The following is a 22,859-nucleotide window of genomic DNA, read 5'->3' as shown; positions in this document are numbered from 1 at the left end:
TTTCATGCAGTGTTGCTTGTCTGTTAGGACACACCTCTACGCAAATGTCACTGCTCTCAGTCATTAAGTGAATACCTTTGGCCACTGCGTCTTCCATGGAGAAAGGTAATGTCTGAAATTTGGTTTTCTCGCCACATTCTTTACATTTTGGCTCTCGGAGTATCGAATTCCCTACTGATTTTCATAATGGAATGTCCTATGTATCTAACACCAACTATCTGACTACCATTTCGCATTCAGAGTTTGTTAATTCCTGTTGTGCGGTCATAATCACATTGGACACCTTTTGACAGAAGCTACTACTTAAGAAAAAAGTTGCTGCTTCCCCAGTTATAGTAAGTTACTCCTGTTTATCAGAAGTAATTGCAAGAAATATCAGTCATTTGTGCCATTATCTTCATCGACTTTGTGTCTTTTTTGGTGTCTTCTCTCAGTTTCAGTGTATACTAACAAATTAACATGAGCGGAAATCATTCACAGTGAAGAAATTCTTGATTTCATTACCATAACAAAAGAACAATTGTCAGTGAATAATTCTCAAGCTTACATGAAACTAACTTACTAGATTACAAAACTTACTGCAAAAAAATAGCAATTAATTGCAAAACTTGCTCTTTGATAATTTTACTTGCCTAGATGTTCTTTTTATTGTGTAGTCACAGCTACATACACTTAAAAATCATATCCCATAAGTCATATTTATGACCATAATCATGGGCCTGGAAAGATTTAATAATCTTAAGCTAAACTTTTTAATAATTTTTAGAGGCTATATATTTCTTACAGCAGTTTCACACTTTATTACATATATATGATACAAATATCAGTTGATCAAACAACCATCACAGTTATATTTATTACAACAAATGTGCTAAATGTTTAATTACAAACATTCTAAATTACACATTTGAAACATAACTAAGTCACCTGACTTAGTTTTCTCCTAATAAGGAAACACAGAGATGCACAGAATGTCCAACACACATGTAAATATTATAGACACAACATATCAAGTTTCCTCAAGAACAGCCATGTCATCAAAGAGACTGTCATATTCAGCGACAATTTGAATATCATCATCACTATCCACTTTTTGATCATTTTGTTTTTCTTCTTCTTCTTCTTTAATGTCTGGGAGTATCATCTGAGACCTCACCAGGACACAATTAAGTTTCATTTTTTGGTACCCCTGCAATGAAAATAATGTAAGTATTATGCCAGATTCATTTAAAATACTAAACATGTCTCATCATATGTTTCATTAACTGCAACTGTACTTCAATCACATGAAGAATCTTACGGTTTAATGGTTAATTTACTGTCCATATAAAAGGGAGTTAGAACGGAAAAAAAAATTTCACATTTTCGGATTTTTATCTCATTATAAAATTTGCAATTTTCTGAATATACACACACACACACACACACACACACACACACACACACACACACACACACACATTGTCTGCTTGTGTCTGTATATGTGTGGATGGATATGTGTGTGTGTGCGAGTGTACACCTGTCCTTTTTTCCCCCTAAGGTAAGTCTTTCCGCTCCCGGGATTGGAATGACTCCTTACCCTCTCCCTTAAAACCCACATCCTTTCGTCTTTCCCTCTCCTTCCCTCTTTCCTGATGAGGCAACAGTTTGTTGCGAAAGCTTGAATTTTGTGTGTATGTTTGTGTTTGTTTGTGTGTCTATCGACCTGCCATCGCTTTCGTTAGGTAAGTCACATCATCTTTGTTTTTAGATATATTTTTCCCACATGGAATGTTTCCCTATATATCGACCTGCCAGCACTTTCATTTGGTAAGTCACATCATCTTTTATATATATATATATATATATATATATATATATATATATATATATATATATATATATATATATATATATAGATATATATAGGGAAACATTCCACGTGGGAAAAATATATCCAAAAACAAAGATGATGTGACTTACCAAACGAAAGCGCTGGCAGGTCGATAGACACACAAACAAACACAAACATACACACAAAATTCAAGCTTTCGCAACAAACTGTTGCCTCATCAGGAAAGAGGGAAGGAGAGGGAAAGACAAAAGGATGTGGGTTTTAAGGGAGAGGGTAAGGAGTCATTCCAATCCCGGGAGCGGAAAGACTTACCTTGGGGGAAAAAAGGACGGGTATACACTCACACACACAAACACATATCCATCCACACATATGTCTGCTTGTGTCTGTATATGTGTGGATGGATATGTGTGTGTGTGCGAGTGTATACCCGTCCTTTTTTCCCCCTAAGGTAAGTCTTTCCGCTCCCGGGATTGGAATGACTCCTTACCCTCTCCCTTAAAACCCACATCCTTTTGTCTTTCCCTCTCCTTCCCTCTTTCCTGATGAGGCAACAGTTTGTTGCGAAAGCTTGAATTTTGTGTGTATGTTTGTATTTGTTTGTATGTCTATCGACGTGCCAGCGCTTTCGTTTGGTAAGTCACATCATCTTTGTTTATATATCTGTGTGTGTGTGTGTGTGTGTGTGTGTGTGTGTGTGTGTGTCACGTGTGAGTCAATGAAGGGTGCTGCAAACCAAGCTGTTGAAATAAATGATGATGTGACTGGCATACCAGTAGCTTTTGATGGCAACGGATGGACAACCCACATCCTTTCGTCTTTCCCTCTCCTTCCCCTCTTTCCTGATAAGGCAACAGTTTGTTACGAAAGCTTGAATTTTGTGTGTGTGTTTGTGTTTGTTTGTGTGTCTATCGACCTGCCAGCGCTTTCGTTCGGTAAGTCACATCATCTTTGTTTTTACATATATTTTTCCCACATGGAATGTTTCCCTCTTGTGTGTGTGTGTGTCACGTGTGAGTCAATGAAGGGTGCTGCAAACCAAGCTGTTGAAATAAATGATGATGTGACTGACATACCAGTAGCTTTTGATGGCAACGGATGGACAAAGTTCACATTGATAAAACAGAAAATGCAGCACAGTTGGCCACTAAGGATCCCAGAAAGAAGAAAAAACTTGGAAAAAGATCAAGAGGACGACATTGCTTCAAGATCAAATAAAATTGATAATTTTCTATATAGAAGGCTGTGGACTACTGTGTTATAAAGGTTAAATACTGTGTTTGTATTGGTAGCACTGTCAAAAACAGTATCTTATTATTTCGTAGTATAAACATGCGTTGTATGTCACAGTGCTAATGTTTTGCCAAGGAAAAGTGACAAAAAGATTGGTAAATCTCTCAAAAAGTAAAGTATGATGCCAATACGAAGTGTTTTTAAGAAACATGGGTTTCATGGTAATAGACTTTCGAATAAAGGGAAACACTGTGTTCAACATGTGGCATGTGAAGTTACAGGCAATGAAATACAGGCAAACTTGTCAGTATCTAGAGAAACAGCCACTAGTGCTTCAAAGATTAAAATAAAACATTCTGATACACAGTTTTCTCAAAATGAAAGTGATGTAAATGTTAGGTTAGGTTACGTTCTGATAGATTTACACATCTTAACAAGAGTGTTAGGCAGATGTGTATGTTGTAAAATATGGAGGGCCAGTAGTTTACATAAATACAGTGAGGTATCAAATGGACTAGCCAGGAAACTTATCATTAATTGTGCCAGTTGTAAATATACTTATTCATTTTGGAATTCTATTAAGTGTAAAGATAATTATTCTGAAGTAAATGTTAGGTGGTTTTGTGGATTGAGAGCTATCGGTAAAGGACACACTGCAGCAGAAACAATGTTTGCTGTGACGAATATGCCATGCCCACCTTACAGGATTTATTGGAGCAGCTGTGGAATCTGTCACGTGTGAGTGAATGAAGGGTGCTGCAAACCAAGCTGTTGAAATAAATGATGATGTGACTGACATACCAGTAGCTTTTGATGGCAATGGCAGAAGAGCAGCTACAGTTCTAAGAATTCTGTTGCTACAGTGACCAGTGTGGATACTGGAAAGGTAATACATTTCCAGATTTTAACCAAACATTGCTATAATTGTAAATCAGGGAATGAAGAAGGGCATATCTGTGACAGAAATTATGAAGGAACAAGTGGTGGTATGGATGCCTCTGCAGCTACTGAAATTTTTAGTCGATCTGTGAAGGAAAGGGGAGTGTGTTACACTAAGTTCTTACATGATGGAGACACAAAAGCATATAACAGTATAGTAGTTGCTCAGCCTTATTGTGAGAAGATTATCACAAAACTGGAATGTGTTGGTCATGTCCAGAACAAGATGGGCACCAGGTTGAGGAAGTTGAAACAAAGTTTGAGAGACAAGAAACTTTCTGATAGTAAACCCATAAGAGGCAGGCTGACAGACAAAATGATTGATGAACTACAGCAGTTTTATGGGATGGCCATTACAAATAATACTGAAGATTTGTTGAAAATGAAGCAGGCAGTATGGGCTACCTTCTTCCACAGACTGTCAACTGATGAAAAACCAGTAACCACCTTTGCCCTCCTGGACCTGATTAATGGTGCAATTACCATAATGCCAAGCACTCAAACAGTTCATACAGCCATAAACATTCCATCCCAGCAGCAGTCATGGATATCATAAAACCTATTTACAGAGACCTGACCAATCCTGAATTAATGAAGAAGTGTCTGCATGGTCAGACTCAAAATCCCAATAAGTTGTTCAATAATCTTATACAGACTTCCTTATCAAAAAATTTTTGTTGTTGGAATGAAGACACTGAAGTGGGGGGTCAGTGGTGCTGTTATTGCTTTTAATGACGGCAACACTAGTAGGGTGAAAGTGCTACAGCATACGGGAATTAATCCTGGAGCAAACTGCATCAGAGAACTTGAACGGATGGACAAAGTTCGCATTGATAAAGCAGAAAATGCAGCACAGTTGGCCACTAAGGATCCCAGAAATAAGAAAAAACTTGGAAAAAGATCAAGAGGATGACACAGAGTATGGTGCAGGGTGCTTCTGAGTGACTAAAAATAAAAAATTAAGCATATACTGAGTTACAGTCTTTTGAAAATTTAGAAGTCATTCCTGAATATTTACATTTTCTGTTGCATTTTTCCCTAACTCTCAGAAACCACTTCGAGTAAAGTATTCAAATTTTCAGGGAGTAATAACATACATATCCTGAGTCTACTGAACTAAAAGAAGAACATAATGTTATGTATAATTAAAATTATTTAGGATAACGTACTGTAATATTGTGCCCTGCCCGTGACGTAATAACATACCGTTTTCTTTTCCTATTGAAATATCAAGAGTTAAAGATGTAATTTAACCACTGAGTCAGTGAACTGCGCTGCAAGTCAGTGAATACGTACGCCTAGGATAATGAGAGTGGCATAGCATTACCATCTGTATTTTGTTCTATATAAGTATGCGTGCTTGTCTTTTCTTTCTCTTCTTTAGTCGTGCACCTTTCCGACAGCATATTACTCTATCAGACTCTTATTTTCTTCAAATGAATTGAAATTGTATTCCTGTTAGGAATTTGTTTAATTGTGCCATTATTACCGCCAATTGCGATTACTGATATGACTTTACTATCAATACTTTTTTCTTTCGCCACAGAGTCAGGCTAAGATTATTGTTATTTCAATGTATTTGGCCGGAGTACAACAAAAATTCTTTGTTACGTTCAAAACTGTGAGATGTCAGTATAAAAAACTTCTTTCATTAAATAATAATTATTTAATTTGGCATTTCTGCTTTCATTTCATAGTAACGATCATCAATCCACAATTTATAAATGTTACAGATTTTGCTTTACTACATTTTTTCTTATGTTGCCAACACAATACCCATGAAATTAAATTAAACTATTCTGAATTTTCTCGCGAGGCGAGAAGACAGTTAGTAATTTCCCTGAGATTATAGAAACCCAAATTAAACGTTTTTCAGTACGCCACGACTCTACCGACCTTCACTTCAGACAATAAAAAAGGTAAAAAAGAGTAGAATTAACTAAGGAGTGAAGTGATTTTTTTTTATGTAGTTCTAATATCATGTGCATTTTCTGACAAAAAAATAATTTTCATTATGGAGACTAAGAAAGTGGCGTGTGTGCGTGTGAAATATTTAGGTTCATTTTACTTTTCATTTTGTAGATTTCCTTTTAATTAATTATTTACTTAATTATTATCAATTGTTATTATTACAGAACAAAACAAAGTACACAAAATTTTAACTGTGTAATTAAAAAATTGTATTTCCAAAATCAGTGGCTGAAATGCAATTATTGTAGTTGGGTAGACTCAGAACATCTAGATTAATGTCCTGTAAAAGTTTCATGTCAATGGCTACAGTGGTTCCTGAAATACAGGGAAGCCAAGTCACTAAATTTAACACTGTTGGGATAGGGCGTTCCAACTCTCCCTAATAATTTATTTTTGAAAAGAAGGGCACATGGGCATGGTCAGATAAACGTAATTGTTCTAATATTTGTTTTCTGCTGTTGAGAAAGAGCTCTTGATTTCAAACACTAGACTGACACAGAGTATTTAAGATATTTCATACTCCTTTACAAATTCTTGTATACAATCACAGGCAACATAATTTCACAATAGCAATAATTACAAAGACTTGAATTTTCCACTTAATTTATAGTTCCAGAGTTATACTACATAATCAGTTATCAAGTATGCTATAATAATCTATTACAGCTTGAGGCTGCGGCCAATTGGCATCACAGCGGGAAGTGGGGCCATGGGCATGGGACATGGGGATCCAAGTAATCCAAGCATTCTATGGTCTAATGTTAAATTCACAAAAATTATTACCTGAAAAGAAAGTATATATACCTGAAAACACAGTATAGAATTTCTTTTTCATGAAACCTAATCAGAGGTGGTGAACATGGCCCCAAATAAATCCTCAAATTAGTTTTTCTTAAATAAGTAAAAACTATGACTTTGAGTGAAAAAAATGCTAAACAAGAAAGTTGTAGGCTTTAAAAAATTCTATTGATTGCTTTTTTGTAACTAACAGTTGCTTTCTTGTGTTTCAATATACATAAAAAAAGTTAAAAATCTGGCTCACTATAACTTGTTAATATCCATGTTCTCATACTCCCTATTTGCTGTTAAGCAGCACACGCGTGAGGGAGAGAGAGAGAGAGAGAGAGAGAGAGAGAGAGAGAGAGAGAGAGAGAGAGAGAGAGAGACAGAGAGAGAGAGAGAGAGAGAGATGCATGTGCTCCTGATGATTGGCTAGATCTGCTCAGGGGATGGCTATACAATAACAGTTTCGGCTTATTTTCTTTGCAAAGAGTTTTGCTTTATCAATTGCAATTATTAAAAAATATCTTTGAAAACCTTGCACTTTTGTTGGGAATGTTATTACTAACTATACGAAATAACTTAAAAAAAAAAGAAATTGCTGACAACTAGATATAAAAAAGTCTAGTGAATGGCATTAACATTTTACAGCAATGCCCTTGATGGAGGTTAATGTTGAATACCTACATTTTCAAAAAAAAATACTAGGATATGTTTCACTGATTTTTAGCATTAATTGAGTATAAAGTGAAGCATGTAAGTGTGGAATGTGTCAGCTGCAGCAGGCAGTGGTGTGGGGGCAACTAGCACATGCTTACTTAATCTTTCATATCTTGGCTTCTGGACAATTTAGAAAAATCCTTTAGTACTTACTCTTTGGTAGCTTGAACAAGATAAACGCGAATGTTACAGAAGCAAAATAGCCCAAGAAATATTTAATTTTTATTTAATTTACATTTTATCTATTTTTATCATCATTTTAACAATTTTGTATCTGTATTTTTCAAGTAATAAATTAAATGTTTTGCTTAATTAATGATACTTATGATATACTTGTTGCTGGTTTCTTTAGCACTTACTTCATTACTTCAGTATTTAATTACTTTTAGTAAAAAAATTAAATGACTGCAACATATCAGGATTAGTTTAAAATATTTTATTTATTTACACATATATTGCTTGTTACGTCTCCATATTGCTTGGACTAAAGTTTCTGAGGGGCCAATTAGAGGCCTCTCAGTTTCATCTCATGAGCAGGTTTCAGGCACTGCCTATGTTTGATAAATATCCCAAGCCTAATGCAATTTCTTACCCTATTTCAGTGGAAGCCTCTCAGCCTGAATGATCTAGGTAGTCCCAGAAGGTGAGATTAGGGAGTTCTACCATTAGGTGCTTAATAGGGCCTCTTGGGGATACGCTGTCAAGGAGGAAAAAATCCAGAGTGCACTCTGAGTGCATACAGGGAGGAGACATCCCAGATGTAGAATAGGTGCTTCTGGATGCCTTGAAGCACACAGAGTGCAGCCAGCTGCAGGTGGTGGCTCTACATCTACATGATTACTCCGCAATTCACACTTAAGTGCCTGGCAGAGGGTTCATCGAACCATTTTCATACTACTTCTCTACCATTCCGCTCTTGAATGGCATGTGGGAAAAAGGAACACCTAAATCTTTCCGTTCGAGTTCTGATTTCTCTTATTTTATTATGATGATCATTTCTTCCTACATAGATGGGTGTCAACAAAATATTTACGCATTCGGATGAGAAAGTTGGTGATTGAAATTTCGTAAATAGATCTCGCCGCAAAGAAAACCGCCTTTGTTTCAGTGACTGCTACTCCAACTCGCGTACCGTATCAGTGACACTCTCACGCCTATTGCGCGATAACACGAAACGAGCTGCCCTTCTCTGCACTTTTTTGATGTTCTCCGTCAATCCTACCTGGTAAGGATCCCATACCGTACAGCAATATTCCAGCAGAGGACGGACAAGCGTAATGTAGGCTGTCTCTTTAGTGGGTCTGTCGCATCTTCTAAGCGTTCTGCCAACAAAGTGCAGTCTTTGTTTCGCCTTTCCCACAATATCATCTATGTAGCCTTTCCAATTTAAGTTGCTTGTAACTGTAATTCCTAGGTATTTAGTCGAACTGACAGCCCTTAGATTTGTGCGATTTTTAGTATACCCAAAATTTATCGGATTTCTTTTAGTACCCATGTGGATGGCCTCGCACTTTTCTTTGTTCAGTGCTAATTGCCACTTTTCGCACCATACAGAAATTCTCTGTAGATCATTTTGTAATGTCGGTACCAATGATATGTGTTGGTTCTGAATGGAAGTGATTCTCTCTGGTTTTGGGCTGCTATTTGAAGGGTATAGAAGGCTAGTCTTGTTGGCAAGATGAAGGCAGAGCTCAACATCTGTAGTATTGTCGAAAGGATTAACTGCAGACCTTTGGTACTGAGCTGAGTGGAGGGTCTAAATGAGAGGCTCAAATGGTGCTGCAACTGTGTGGGCTGCAGATTCCTCGACTTGCGCCGTACAGTGGTGGGTTTTCTGATTCCACTTAATACATCAGGGATCCACTAAACACATGGAGAGCCTACACAGGTAGCAGAGGCTATGTGGAAGGGACTGGGTGGCTTTCTTTTTAGGTCAGAGGGTCTTGGAAAACTATAGGAAGGGCGTTAGTCTAAAAGTATGAAGGGCAAACACATGGAGAGGGTAGACCTAACAACAACTGGTATTGCAGTTTAAACTGTCACAGCAGTGTTGGGAAATAACACAGCTCCAAGCACTGGAGCTCAGATCATTATAGGTACCGAAAGCTGGCCAAAATGTTAACATAGGATCTAAGGTGTTAAAAAAGGACAGATTAAATACATACAGTTGATGATGGAGTGTTTATTGCTGTCACAAGTATTTTACCTTCTAGTGATTTTGAAGTAGACAATTCTGTGAGCCAGTATGGGTTCTGACAACCAGAATAACTGAGTATTAGTGACCAAAAGATAGTTGTACTGGGAGGGGCAAATCAAAGTGGCCCAGATCAGTGGATACCACTTTGGCAGCATTAATGGAGGAGGAAAAGACCTACAGTTACTTCCAACAGGATGGAGCAACTGCCCACACAGCCGGCCAAACCTGGAAACACATTTACACAATATTCTCAGTTGTTAATTGAATATTCTCAGTTGTTAATTGAGGTCAGTCTGGTCACAGCCCTAGCTGGTCACCCAGGTCACCTGATCTGTCAGCATCCAATTAAAACTATGTGCCCGACCGAGACTCGAACTCGGGACCTTTGCCTTTCGCGGGCAAGTGCTCTACCAACTGAGCTACCGAAGCACGACTCACGCCCGGTACTCACAGCTTTACTTCTGCCAGTATCTCGTCTCCTACCTTCCAAACTTTACAGAAGCTCCCCTGCGAACCTTGCAGAACTAGCACTCCTGAAAGAAAGGATATTGTGGAGACATGGCTTAGCCACAGCCTGGGGGATGTTTCCAGTGTGCGCTGATATGAAACTTCCTGGCAGATTAAAACTATGTGCCCGACCGAGTTCGGAGTGAAAATCTCATTCTGGAAACATCCCCCAGGCTGTGGCTAAGCCATGTCTCCACAATATCCTTTCTTTCAGGAGTGCTAGTTCTGCAAGGTTCGCAGGAGAGCTTCTGTAAAGTCTGGAAGGTAGGAGACGAGATACTGGCAGAAGTAAAGCTGTGAGTACCGGGCGTGAGTCGTGCTTCGGTAGCTCAGTTGGTAGAGCACTTGCCCGCGAAAGGCAAAGGTCCTGAGTTCGAGTTTCGGTCGGGCACATAGTTTTAATCTGCCAGGAAGTTTCATATCAGCGCACAGTCGCTTAAGAGATAACTTCCATTCCTTCCAATCTGACAATGCAAGCATACTTCTACATCTACACAGATATTCCACAAGCCATCGTATGGTGCATGGTGGAGGTTACCCTGTTCCATACTAGTTATTTCCTTTCCTGTTCCACTCACAAATAGGGTGAGGCAAAAATGACAGTCTATATGCCTCTGTCTAAGCCCTAATTTCTCATGTCTTATCTTTGTGGTCCTTATGAGCAATGTATGTTGGGGGCAGTAGAATCGTGTGGCAGTCAGCTCCAAATGCTGGTTCTCAAAATTTTCTCAATGGTGTTTCTCGAAAAGAGCTTCACCTTCCCACCAGGGATTCCCATTTGACTTCACAAAGCATCTCCATAACACTTATGTGCTGTTTGAGCCTACCAGTAACAAATTTAGCAGCCTGCCTCTGAATGGCGATTGAGAGATATATACCAAATAAATTAATAAGAGATGGCACTGATCCCGCATGATACACAATGCACCACAGCATTATGCTTACTACCTGAGCCCCCATATTATTCTGTTACTCGCTCCTGTGAATGGGAACGCGTTATGCAGATTTTGGTGTCACTCGCGTCCATCTAGAAAAGTTTTTACTGAGTTTAACGAAGGCGATGTTGGCCTGATATATTTGATGATGCCCTTTGGCTACACTGAATAAAGGATCCTTCTAAGAAATACCAAATGAAGATGTATTTGTTCTCTGTTTTGTATGTATATAACCTGAAGATGCCTAGATTAGGCAAAACGCATAGTTGAAAAATAAATAACTAAAATTGCATACAAGACTGTTTGTAACGAGTACTAAATATACTAGCATTCTGCAGTTGAAGTATCATCCAGATTCAATGACTTCTTTTTTACTTCTATTAGAAGGAACAAAGTAAACAATGGTTGCAGTTTTTTAATTCAGTGTCGGGGCTTCAGAGTTGGTGAATTAAGTCTTGAAATAAGTGAATTTTATGTCTAAATAGTTCCACTTTTTTGTTTTCAAATAGAGATACTAAAATTTTTACTTGCAATGGCAGCGGATTTGGGACAAAAATAAACTGCTATTTTGCTTAAAATGAACATTGAGATACTAAACAAACATGATACAAAATAAAAGTTAAACACAGAAATTTGTAAATATTTAGGCACTGCTAATTTTACACTGTTGATAATGTTTAAACATAGGGAAAAAATTGTAGCAACATTTGAGTAAACCCTATATTTGAGCCAGAGAGAAAATGAATAGAGAATGAGAGAGATCAATGCAAAGACTGCTTTGCTCATTTGATTCAAATAAGCTACCTCTCAGAATGTCCCCTTTATGTTGGAAGGAACTAATGAACTTTAACACGAATGTGTAATAAATTTTCTGAAAATACAGACGAGCTGGAGCATTTCATGAAAAGAAATGACAGAGTTAAAATCAATTTATTGACTCTGGTTATGAGTTATGTAAATTCTACATTGCTTTCAATATTTGAACAATACAACGAGAAATATGTCTTCAACTCTGATCAGCCTGGCGTACTTTACCAAGGTGTACCCAGCAAGACTATAATTTGAGGAACAATCTTTCCCAGGGGAAAAACACCAAGAAAATAATTACAGTATCGGTACAATTAAGTTTACAAACATAATGTTAAAAAAAATGTAAGAAAATTACAAGCTGAATATATGATAGACAAAAAACAGTGGATGGTAGCAGCTATGATCACTGGTTGATTAAAAATCACAATCCTCTCCAATACTTTGTGCAAAATCTGTCTTAAGTGAAAGTGAATGAAACTAAATGTACAATACAATGTTTATACAATAACTTGTAGTGATGGATTTCATCAGTTCTTAAAAATCACAGATGTGTAACAGCAAATAAAAGCTCATCAAAAAAATTGAAATTGGTATCTGGGTACAAGGTAATCGAGCTATTTTCCAACAAGCTATGATCATAAGTTGTTTGTTCAAAACATGCATTTTTGAGATATGATTCTTTGTGCTCACCCAGAAAAAAGCAAAAATTGAAGAATGTGTTGCGTTAAACCAAAAACATCACAGCAGCTATGTGGTTAAACCATAAGCATACATGTGCTCTGCTTAATGATAAATTTTGGGACTATTTCTGTTATTGTTCAACACATTTTTTACGAGCCGCACTTCATATGCTCAGCACTGTTAAAGTGTTATTTTAAACTTGCTGAGAGAGAAACAGAGATGTGATAAAATGAGTTTACTTCCGCAATTGATGTTACAAGCTTATTACAAGTCGGTTCGGTGAATTTCCGTACACAGTGTAAAACATAAATTTGAAAGAAAACTCAGGTGCTACAGTTTTGCTTCATGCCCTCTATCAATGCTGCGCAGTGTGTGTGGTCCAAAGTATATACGTGCTTACTGTATGTAGTTGTTGCAACTGTATCGTGTCAGATTTGAACACGGAAATCTTTAAAATGTGCTGTCGCAAAACTGTTGTTTTATTTCCATGTGACATCTCTGACATAGTACATCATCTGCACAGACAGTATATTTTCAGCACTTCACAAAATGCTTTCACCTCTACCTGCACTCTGGTTGTTGAAGGGTCACTCCCCTCTCCACACATCCAGTAGGTGAACTCATTTTAGTGTGTTAGTGTGGTGTGATGGCTGCACTGGCTATTGGGTGACTGAACAAGTCGCCAGCCAATAAGAGTTCACTACCCAGAAATGGGCAATGTTTCCTTGAATATGACGAGCACATTCTTTGAGACTCAGTGTTCAAACTTAAAAGGTTGTTGATTGACACCGTTGCTGCATACAGAACATTGGAAATATGTGCAAGAAGACGAGACTGAGTTATACATGCACAAGGAAACATGGTGGCTGGTCCCCTTCATCACATATTGGCACGGTCTGGAACACTTGGCGTTGACTGTCTTGTTTTTCCATTACTGCTGCAACCTAGCAGTAGTTGTATCATAATCGCGCAATGAAGCTAAATATGCAAGTTGTGTTGGTAACACTGTTCGGGGATTACGTCGGCATTTCCTCTCTCACGTCTCCCCCCTCTCCACAATGGCATAAAATACCCCCTTAACTCTGCTGCCATCCGTGTAGCAATCCATTTGTCTTTTGTGCGACTTATAACTCATTCAGTCACATTAAATGTCAGTAGGACGGAAACGGGATGAAGTCGAGCAAGATGCCGAGTAAGAACTTAGTATTGAGGTAAACCTTACTAGGAAGAATCAGGGAATTTTTAGCATTATCTTCACGTGTGTTTCACAGAGGCTGAAAATTTATGGTTGTAGAGCTACGGAAAATGAAAAATCGGAGAACATAAAATTGAAGTTGCACTACATTTGCATATGAACAAGACAACTGTTTTACAACCATGAGTCAAGGCAGCAAATAAAATCTGAAATTGCAAGACTGAAAGCAATTACGCCAAAATTATTTACTCAAATTTAAAGAAAAAGAATATTTCACCAGCATTTTATTAGATGCACTGCATATGTGACAGGCTCCGGGTGTATACGTGGATATGGAAAGAAAATTCCCGGATTTTTCCCGGATTTCCCGGTTAAAAATACACTTTCTCCCGGATGAAAACACACTTTTTGCGTGTTATTAAGTGACAGTATATTTTCCTTCGGAACTGTAAAACTTATCAATTCTTTGAATGTTACTCATGGAAGAAAACTTTTTTTTTTTTTTTTCCAGCAATATGTACGCTGTATATTTTCGTATCACGAAAGTATAAATTCGAATCCCACCAAACACCGCATGTTACTTTCTGAACCATGTAATAGAGATTGCGATAAGCTTTTGTAAGCGAGTCATTGCTCATGTCACGTGATCACGCCAGCCGGGACAGCGGATATTCAGAGCGTAGGACACATGATGTAGTCCGCTAATAGCAACATCACTGTTAAGTAGCGCGGATACACAAAGCTGAAAAGTTAATGTTATAAATTAATATACATAGTGTTGCTACAAGAAAAGCAAAGCTTTCACGTATAAAATTGGTCTCTAAGGTTAATAAACTGCAACAGAAGCTAAGCTTTCACATATAATGTTGATTTTTCTTGCCCGTGTTACACTTTAAGATACATCACACAAATGTGCCAGAAAAATTTTTAGCCGAGTCCAGTGAATTCTTATCAAAGTTTTCCACAAATAAATTAGCTACCGCAGAGGAGCGAGAGCTTCCCGTAGCACTACATCAATTTGCTCATAATAACGACACGATTGTCTGATCTGGCCTCGAAATACTTCTAATGGCTCATCATCAAACGCTCTGTGATTTAAGGAATTCATCGTACATTCTCACACACAGTTCCACTTGCGAAAAAGGAAATTTACTTTGAAAGTAACGTTTTTCAAACCACCATTCGCAATTTTTCCCGTGACCTGTTAGAAACATGTTCGTTTCAGCAGTCGTCAGAGAGCGCCAGACAACAGACGCCACCGCGCTTTGGCAGCTACGATGACGCAGGAAGCCCGTACGTTCGTATGTGTAAGACATTAAAAGATCTTACGCTACGTCATAAAAGAAAAGAGGCCGAAAGATCGTTCTCATACTGTGTAAACTGTTAATACAAATAGTACCCATGACTGGTGCGGTTTCTCGATCTGGTTACGTTTGTCACTGTCGGCTAGATAAAACAAAATAGGTCTTTCTAACACTGCAGAAATTGTAACACACACCAAATAAACGAGACTGTTCTGGCACAAATGGTCATTTTTATAACACGACAGAATATAATTCACGAAGACCAACATAAAATGCCTATTAGGCCTACTACAAGCAAATAATTTAATGTTAGAAAATAGTTTCACATTTCATTCATACGCCCCAGTTTCTCGAGCATGAGATAGAAAAGTAGTAGTACGAGATTTTTACTTAAATTTGGAATCGTCATATTCTTCCCTAATTGGTTTGATGTCCCCGTTTCTTCTCCTTCCTCGTTCTAACAAACAATCTTGTCATGACTAATTCTGGAACTATTCCTGCCTTTGTCAAAATTTACTCGCCGGTTAACTTCACTAACCCTGTCAGAATCACCGGTTTAGTTATCCCTGATTATTCTCCGGTTAGGCGTTGTTATGTTCGTACAAACCACTTTCCGCGCTACTTCCAGAATATAAGTTAAGCGACTGCTAGACGGGGACTGTACAACTAGCCCTTACTAGTGTAGCGATATGGCCAAAAGTTTTCTGACAAAATTTCATTTTCTTGGATACACCGAGAAGATAATACGTAATCTTTCTTACCTGTTATTCCTGTTAGTCGTTTATTTCCACTCTGGTAGTCTGACTATGAATTTCGCTAGTAATTATAACAAAGCTGATCATTCCAAACCCAATCAACCACATAATCAGACAGCGGTTGGCGTTCACTCGTTCGGCTTTACTCCGCTCAGCTCGTATAACCCGGTCCCCTTTTGCTTGCAGGAAAGTTTATTTCTAGATGCGACGAGGATTACCCTGACAGACATCACGTACACTAGCACGCATTCAAAAATTAACTTATGATTCATTCATAAATCAACTTACAGAGTGTGTTCAAAAACCAACAGGGATGCATTTCACAATCATGAGTAATCGGTAGACCAACGTGCGCTGGGTGCTAGGCTCTTTGTGAAACATTATTTTCTTCTTCTCAAGAATATGAATTTGGCGCCCCCTCCTCTCCCCGCAATTGTCATTCGGGTCAGATCAGCACCCCCTGTAAAAGTATAGGGGGTGCTGGTCAGATACATCGGTTTGCCCTGCCACTCAACTGCGCATGCGCATGAGCCCGCTCGTAACTGCTATAACGAATCTAGTTAAACAGTTGCGACGTCACGCTCATCGGAGACATTTTGTTCTTATGAAGCATTGCATAGTCTTCCTAACGCCTTTGACACATTTTGCTGTTGGCAAACGTTTGTATGAGCACTGTGTTTTGTTGTTGTATATGGCACATTTCCTTTGCAATTTATGTTTTATTTTCATATTTTTTTTCTCGTTCACGTTTTATTGTTGTTGTATTATTCTGGAGTAGCGGGATAGAGTAATATCCTTTGTTAGAGTATCGATTCTTACCAGTCAAGATAACAAAAATTTAACTGAAACCTAAAATAACGAAAGATTCCCGGAATTCTAAAAAATTCCCGGGTTTTTCCCGGTTGTCCCGGGTAGTATACACCCTGCAGGCTGGCTGGAATGCAGTGATACCAAAGAAGATTGACACTGGCTTTCGTTATGGGGGTTCAAAGTATCAGATTCACTGGCATCTCGATGATCAGCAGACATTAACACTGAGCTGACTTTTACTGAAATGTCTGGGAAAGTTTTTACATCATTAAACCCTCCTACAGCCTCACAAGATGAATTTGTTGCAGTCCATAATGACGTGTGCACAGTGCTAATTATGACTGATGGAGACTTTTGGAGTCCATACAGACGTCAAAACCTAAAAAAGCACATTGCAGTTCGTGTCCACACTACATCAAAATTATGAAACATAATTAAAAGTACATGCAGATATTTAGATGTGCGTTTGAATGGGGAAATGAATATACAACAATTTGTTGTAAAGTTTAATGCAGAAAAAAGCTCAGCAAAGATCTCCCCCCCCCCCAAAAAAAACTGTATATGAGCTTTTAGTGTATTATAAGTCACTACAATTGTAAATTTTAGCAAGAACTCAAATTGTTGTAATGCATTAAAATTTGATGAAACAAAAAGTTCAGTATTTCTTTTTTCATGCATCATTTAACATGAAAAAATATTTAGGTCTCTTCTGTTTCGTGTTTAATATTTATCGCTAAAGCATAAAATTCTGACAAAATCTAAAAAAACAAAAAAGGTATTTCAAACAAGAGTATTACAGTTCACAAAATGGAAAACGCTAAAAGGCAGATCATGATCTATTTCCCTGTACTTTTATTTCATTTCGACTGATGTTATGATTTTTCTCACTAATGACTACTTTTCTTCCTTGCACCAATTTCTTCAGTAATTATCACCTCAAGTTAAATCAGCTATTAAGGGACACGAGAGAGGCAGAATAAATGATGATAACTGACATTTTGATGAAAACAGACATACAATCATATATTTAATTTTAATAAGGTCGTCATTTTTCAGACCTCAAATAGTAGACAGAAGTACACAACTTTATTTTCTTGGTCACTTCAGATTGGTGATGTACATAATAAGAGCTACCAACAGAACACGGCTGGCAACTCTCATTCCAGTAAGCAACGAAGTCAGTGGACGAAGTCAATTGTTACCCTGCTTTGCGGCTGCAAATATAACAATTCATGTTCTATGGTATTCCAAGATATTTTACAGTAGGGAATTATTGTTGACATGCTAACTGCAGAAGTCAGAATGCAAAATGAAATGTAAACCCAAGCAATTTGTAAATGTATTTGATTGTAAGATTCTAGGTATAGCATAGTCATAGAGTACATAAGTTTCATAACTATGGTAAGGAAATTAGTGACATCTTCCCCATGATACTTCCCATACTTCCTGATGTGGTATTCCGGAACCCACACAACCTAAACAATATCCTGGTCCATCCCTATATAATTCCCACTCCTGACCCCTTGGCAAAGCGGTCATATCCCTGTGGAAAACCCGGCTGCAAGACCAACACGATTAACCCACTCAGCATGTCTTACACTAGTCCTGTCACAGGTTTATCCTATTCCATCAGTGGGAGGGCCGCTTGTGAAAACAGCCATGTCATACATGAGCTCTACTGCAATTTCTGTACAAAATTTAATATGACAACCAACCAGCTGTCCACCAAAATGAAAGGCACAGAGTTGACCAGCCAGAGATAGAACTTGCTGCTATGCATAGCATGCTCAAGTTCAATGGCTGCTGCGCAAACTGTACCATCTACATCATTGCCCACAAAACCAGCTTTTCTGAACTACGCAGATGAGAGTTATCCTTGGAAGACATCCTTCATTCCCTTAATCTTCCTGGCCTCAATCTCCACTAACCCACTGCACTCTCCAAATTCACTCCTACACATCAATGTCATCATGCACTGCACAAACTTTGTTGTTGTTTTGAAAGACCTTTGATGTGCAGCAACATGTACGCTGCATATGTTCGTATTACGAAGGTATAAATTCGAATTCCACCAAACTCCGCATGTTACTTTCTGAAGCATTGAAATAAAAATTGCGATGTGCTTTTGTAAGCCAGTCATAGCTCCTGTCACGTGATCTCGCCAGCTGATGACAGCACACAACACGTGATGTAGTCAGCCAACAGCAACATCACTCTTAAGTAGTGCGAACACACAAATAAGAAAAGTTAATGGTTTAAATTAATATACATAGCGTTCACATATAATATTGGTCTCTAAGATTAATAAGCTGCAAGAGAAGCTAAGCTTGCACATATAATGTTGATCTTCTTTGTGCGTGTTACACTTTAAGACACATCACGTAAATGTGCCAGTAAAATTTTTTAATAATGACCTAAATGTCTAATCTTCTGGGCTCTAAAGTCTTCTAAACGGTCCTCCTCAAAGTCAAATGCTTTGTGGCTTAAGAAATTCATCGTACATTCTCGCACACAGTTCATCTTGAGTAAAAGGAAATTTGCTTTGAATGTAATGCTTTTCAAATCACCATTCGCAATATTTTCCCGCAACCTGTTAGAAACAGGTTCATTTCAGCAACTGAAACAGGGCGCCAGAAAAAAAGGCATCAGTGCACTTGTGCAGCTATGATCACGCAGGAAGCCCTTATATTCGTATGTGTAAAACACTAGATCTTATATTATGTCATAAAAGAAACAAGACATCAGAAGATGTCTTCAAGAGTATCGGGATTTCGTGCACCACACTAAAATGCATAATTCAGCTTAAAGTGCACATTCGTATGTCCAGATTCGGATGTAAATTTTCTTGGAGCACCAGTACTGTATTGCCTCGTGTTCGGTTCTTTATTATGGCATAGTGCCATAAGCGTACTTGAAATGCAGCGAACAATTGAAACTAGGCATAGTGTGAAATTAAACACTTCATTTCAGATAAATTGACTGCCTCAGTGGAAAAGATTAATAAAAGCCATATCTCTTTAGCGAACCTTCAAAAATAACTTCATTGGTCTGCAACGTAATTAATGCTTGACTATCAGAAAGGTTGAAATAAAACATGAAACTAATAACATATTTTAGCCTTCCGTAATTATGCGAACGTATTTTCATGCATTTGATAGCTCCTGGTCACAAAAATCCGTTTCGTTTTCATTTAAAGTGAGAGCAATAAACGAAGAGGAAACAATAAAATCACTGACCATATACAAAGGTCACGTCGAGACGACACACCTCCCCACAACAACTCAGACTGCTCCATGCATCAGGCCCGGATTTACTATATTTCCGAACCGGGGCAATATTAGATGGTGGTGCCCAGCCACACTTCTGTAACCAGAAGCGGGCGAAGGTACTACTCGTACGCGACTCAACTACGCATGCGCAAGACCCCACCCGCAACCGCTCAAACGAATCTAATTTAAACAGTTGTCACATCACGCTCATCGGAGGCAATTTGTTGTTACAAAGCATTGCATAGTCTTCATAAAGCCTTGGACATACTTTGCTGTTGGCATACGCTTATATGAGCACTGTGTTTTGTTGTTGTATGTGGCACTTTTCCTTCGCAACTTAAGTTTTATTTTCGTTTTTTCTCTCTCATTCGTGTTTTGTTGCTGCAGTATTATTCTGCAGTAGCGGGATACAGTAATATCTTGTAATACAGTATTAGCTCTTACCAGTCAAAATCAGAAAAATTTAACTGAAAACTAAAACAATGAGAAATTCCTCTAAACAATTCCCGGGTTTTTTCCCGGTTTTCTCCCAGATGAAAAAATTGCCGGGTGTTTCCCGGATCTCCCGGGTCATATACACCCTGACAGAGCATAATTTAATCATCACTAACATTTGGTTTAAGAATTGTAAAAGAATATTGTAGATATATAACAGAGATGGGGAGCTGGAAGGTTTCAGACTGATTATATAATGGTAACGCTAAGACTTTGAAACTACATTTCAAACAGTAAGACATTTCCAGGCATAGATGTGGGCTCTGACCATAATTTATTGCTTATGAAATGCAAACTAATACCAAAGAAATGGCAAAAAGGTATACAATTAAGGAGATGGGACCTAGATAAATGGAAAGACCACATATTGTTGACAGTTTCAAAATGAGCTATAGGCAACAATTGACTCATGCAGGGGAAAGGAACATAACACAGGAAGAGTTGGGTAACCATGAGAGATGAAACAGTGAAGGCAAAAAGGTAAGGCTTTGTAGAAATTCTTGGATAACACAGGAGATACTAAATTAAATGCAGTTAAAGAAGCAGGCAAAAGGAAATAGATGTCTAAAAAATGAGGCTGACAAAAATCGTAAAATGGCTAAGCAGCAACAGCTAGAGGCCAAATGCAAGCCTGCAGAAGCATGCATAACTACAAGAAAGATAGTCGCTGCTTGTAGCAAAATTAAAGAGTCCTTTGGAGAAAAGAGAAGTGATGCATGAATATCAAGATCTCAGACAGCAAGCCATTACTAACAATGTAGGAAAGATGAAAGATGGAATGATTATATAGAAGGGCTTTGTAAGCGGAACCTCATATAGAAAGAGAAGAGGCAACAGGTGAAGATGAGGCAAGAGATATGATACTATGAGAAGTATTTTGACAGAGCACCGAAAGAGAGAGATTAAAATAAGGTCCCAGGAGAAAGTGACATTTTCTCAGAATTATTGAGAGTGTGGCAGTGATATTTTTCATGTCTGGTGCAAAGTGATATCAAAAGTGCGCGAGAGTTTTTTTTTGGTCATGTGTTGTTTTTTATCTTTGCCGTAAGACTATAGGATCTCCTAGTTTTTGTTACTTCTCTGTTGTTTTTTCTAGTTTCTTCTCATTGTGAGTTTTCACGAATAAATATGTTTTCGTTAACTCATGATACCGGACGGCTATGCAATTATTTGTTGTAGGCAAGTCGCCTACATAATTGGTGACCTCCGATTAAGGAACTTTAAATCTTTCGTTAGCTACGTCGAATATTAACTGCAAAAGCAATGAACGACGACGGCAAACGATACGGTTCAATAACGGAAGAAATTCATAGGCTTCAGAATGAGATAGAAACTTTACAGTTGCATATTTCGAAAGATATGAACTTAAAGCATATACCAGACCAAAGGAATGACGTTGGTTCAACAACCATGGCAGCACAACCACAGCAAGTAACAGCAATGGAAGTACCCGCTGGTTTCAATGCTTCACCAACTCAATGGTTGCAATTACGGGCGCCCCCATTCATGCCTTCTCAGCCACACACATGGTTCGCGGTAATGGAAAATATATTTCTACAACAAAGAATAGTCAGTGATCACGAGAAGTTCACCTTGGAGATAAATAATTTGGACCATCAGACTTCGGTTTTGATATCTGACATTCTAGTGAACCCGCCTACTGAAGGAGCATACTGTAGACTGAAAGAATTAATTTCTCGGTGTGTGAAGTCAGTCGACATCAGAGTCAAACAAGTACTGTACCAAGAGAAACGGGGAGATAGGACCCCGTCAGAATACTGGCGTCATTTACGCAGCCTGGTAGATAGATCGACAGTCTCTGATAGACTGTTACTCCACGTATGGCAACAACAGCTACCAATGCAAGTAAGAACTACACTAGCTATATACAACGCAAGATCAGCTGACAAACTGCTGCTCGCTGCAGACAGAATCTACGAGACGCACGAGCCTACTGCGACAGTCGCAATGACGTCGACAGATGCCACGTACGGTAACTACCATTACCAGCAAGACCAAACTGACGATATAACAGTAAACTGTGCAGCGGTCGCAACGCGACAAACAACAAAAAGTTCAAACGAAGTTAGAGATTTAAAAACTTCAATAGAGGATTTGCGAGCGCAACTACGCAATACAGCCACGTTTGAAGGCAGTGAATAACTCGGTGATTAACACGTACGAATGTAAAGTGTGCAAGATTGATGTGGGTTTTTCCAAACAGTTTACCTGGTCTTTTGTGATAGCTGGTATATCAGAACCTATTTTGGGCACTGATTTTCTGGCACATTTCGAGTTGGCGGTCGACTTACAAGGAAAACGTTTGTTAAATCTGACGGACAACAGTGCAATATCAAGCACTAAAGGGCACACAACTTGTGAGAAGCTACAGGCGATTGGCAACTCTGTAGCCGAAGAGAAGAT

General features: G+C 38.3%; 1 protein-coding gene across 2 annotated transcripts in view; it reads right to left on the bottom strand.

Annotated features, from left to right (window-relative positions):
- Nucleotides 1-774: 774 nt before the first annotated feature.
- The window catches only part of LOC126236159 (WD repeat-containing protein 74), a 106,513-nt gene continuing 84,428 nt past the window's right edge, over nt 775-22,859 (bottom strand). For both annotated transcript variants that reach the window (XM_049945258.1, XM_049945249.1), the window contains one exon: nt 775-1,189. In XM_049945258.1, the coding sequence (XP_049801215.1) occupies nt 1,010-1,189 (180 nt within the window). In that variant the 3' untranslated portion in view covers nt 775-1,009. The remainder of the gene's footprint in view (nt 1,190-22,859) is intronic.

This window comes from Schistocerca nitens, chromosome 1 (assembly GCF_023898315.1).
Source record: "Schistocerca nitens isolate TAMUIC-IGC-003100 chromosome 1, iqSchNite1.1, whole genome shotgun sequence".
NCBI lineage: Eukaryota > Metazoa > Arthropoda > Insecta > Orthoptera > Acrididae > Schistocerca > Schistocerca nitens.
Note: the sequence above shows the minus strand (reverse complement) of the source record. Positions and strands in the feature narration are given on the sequence as shown.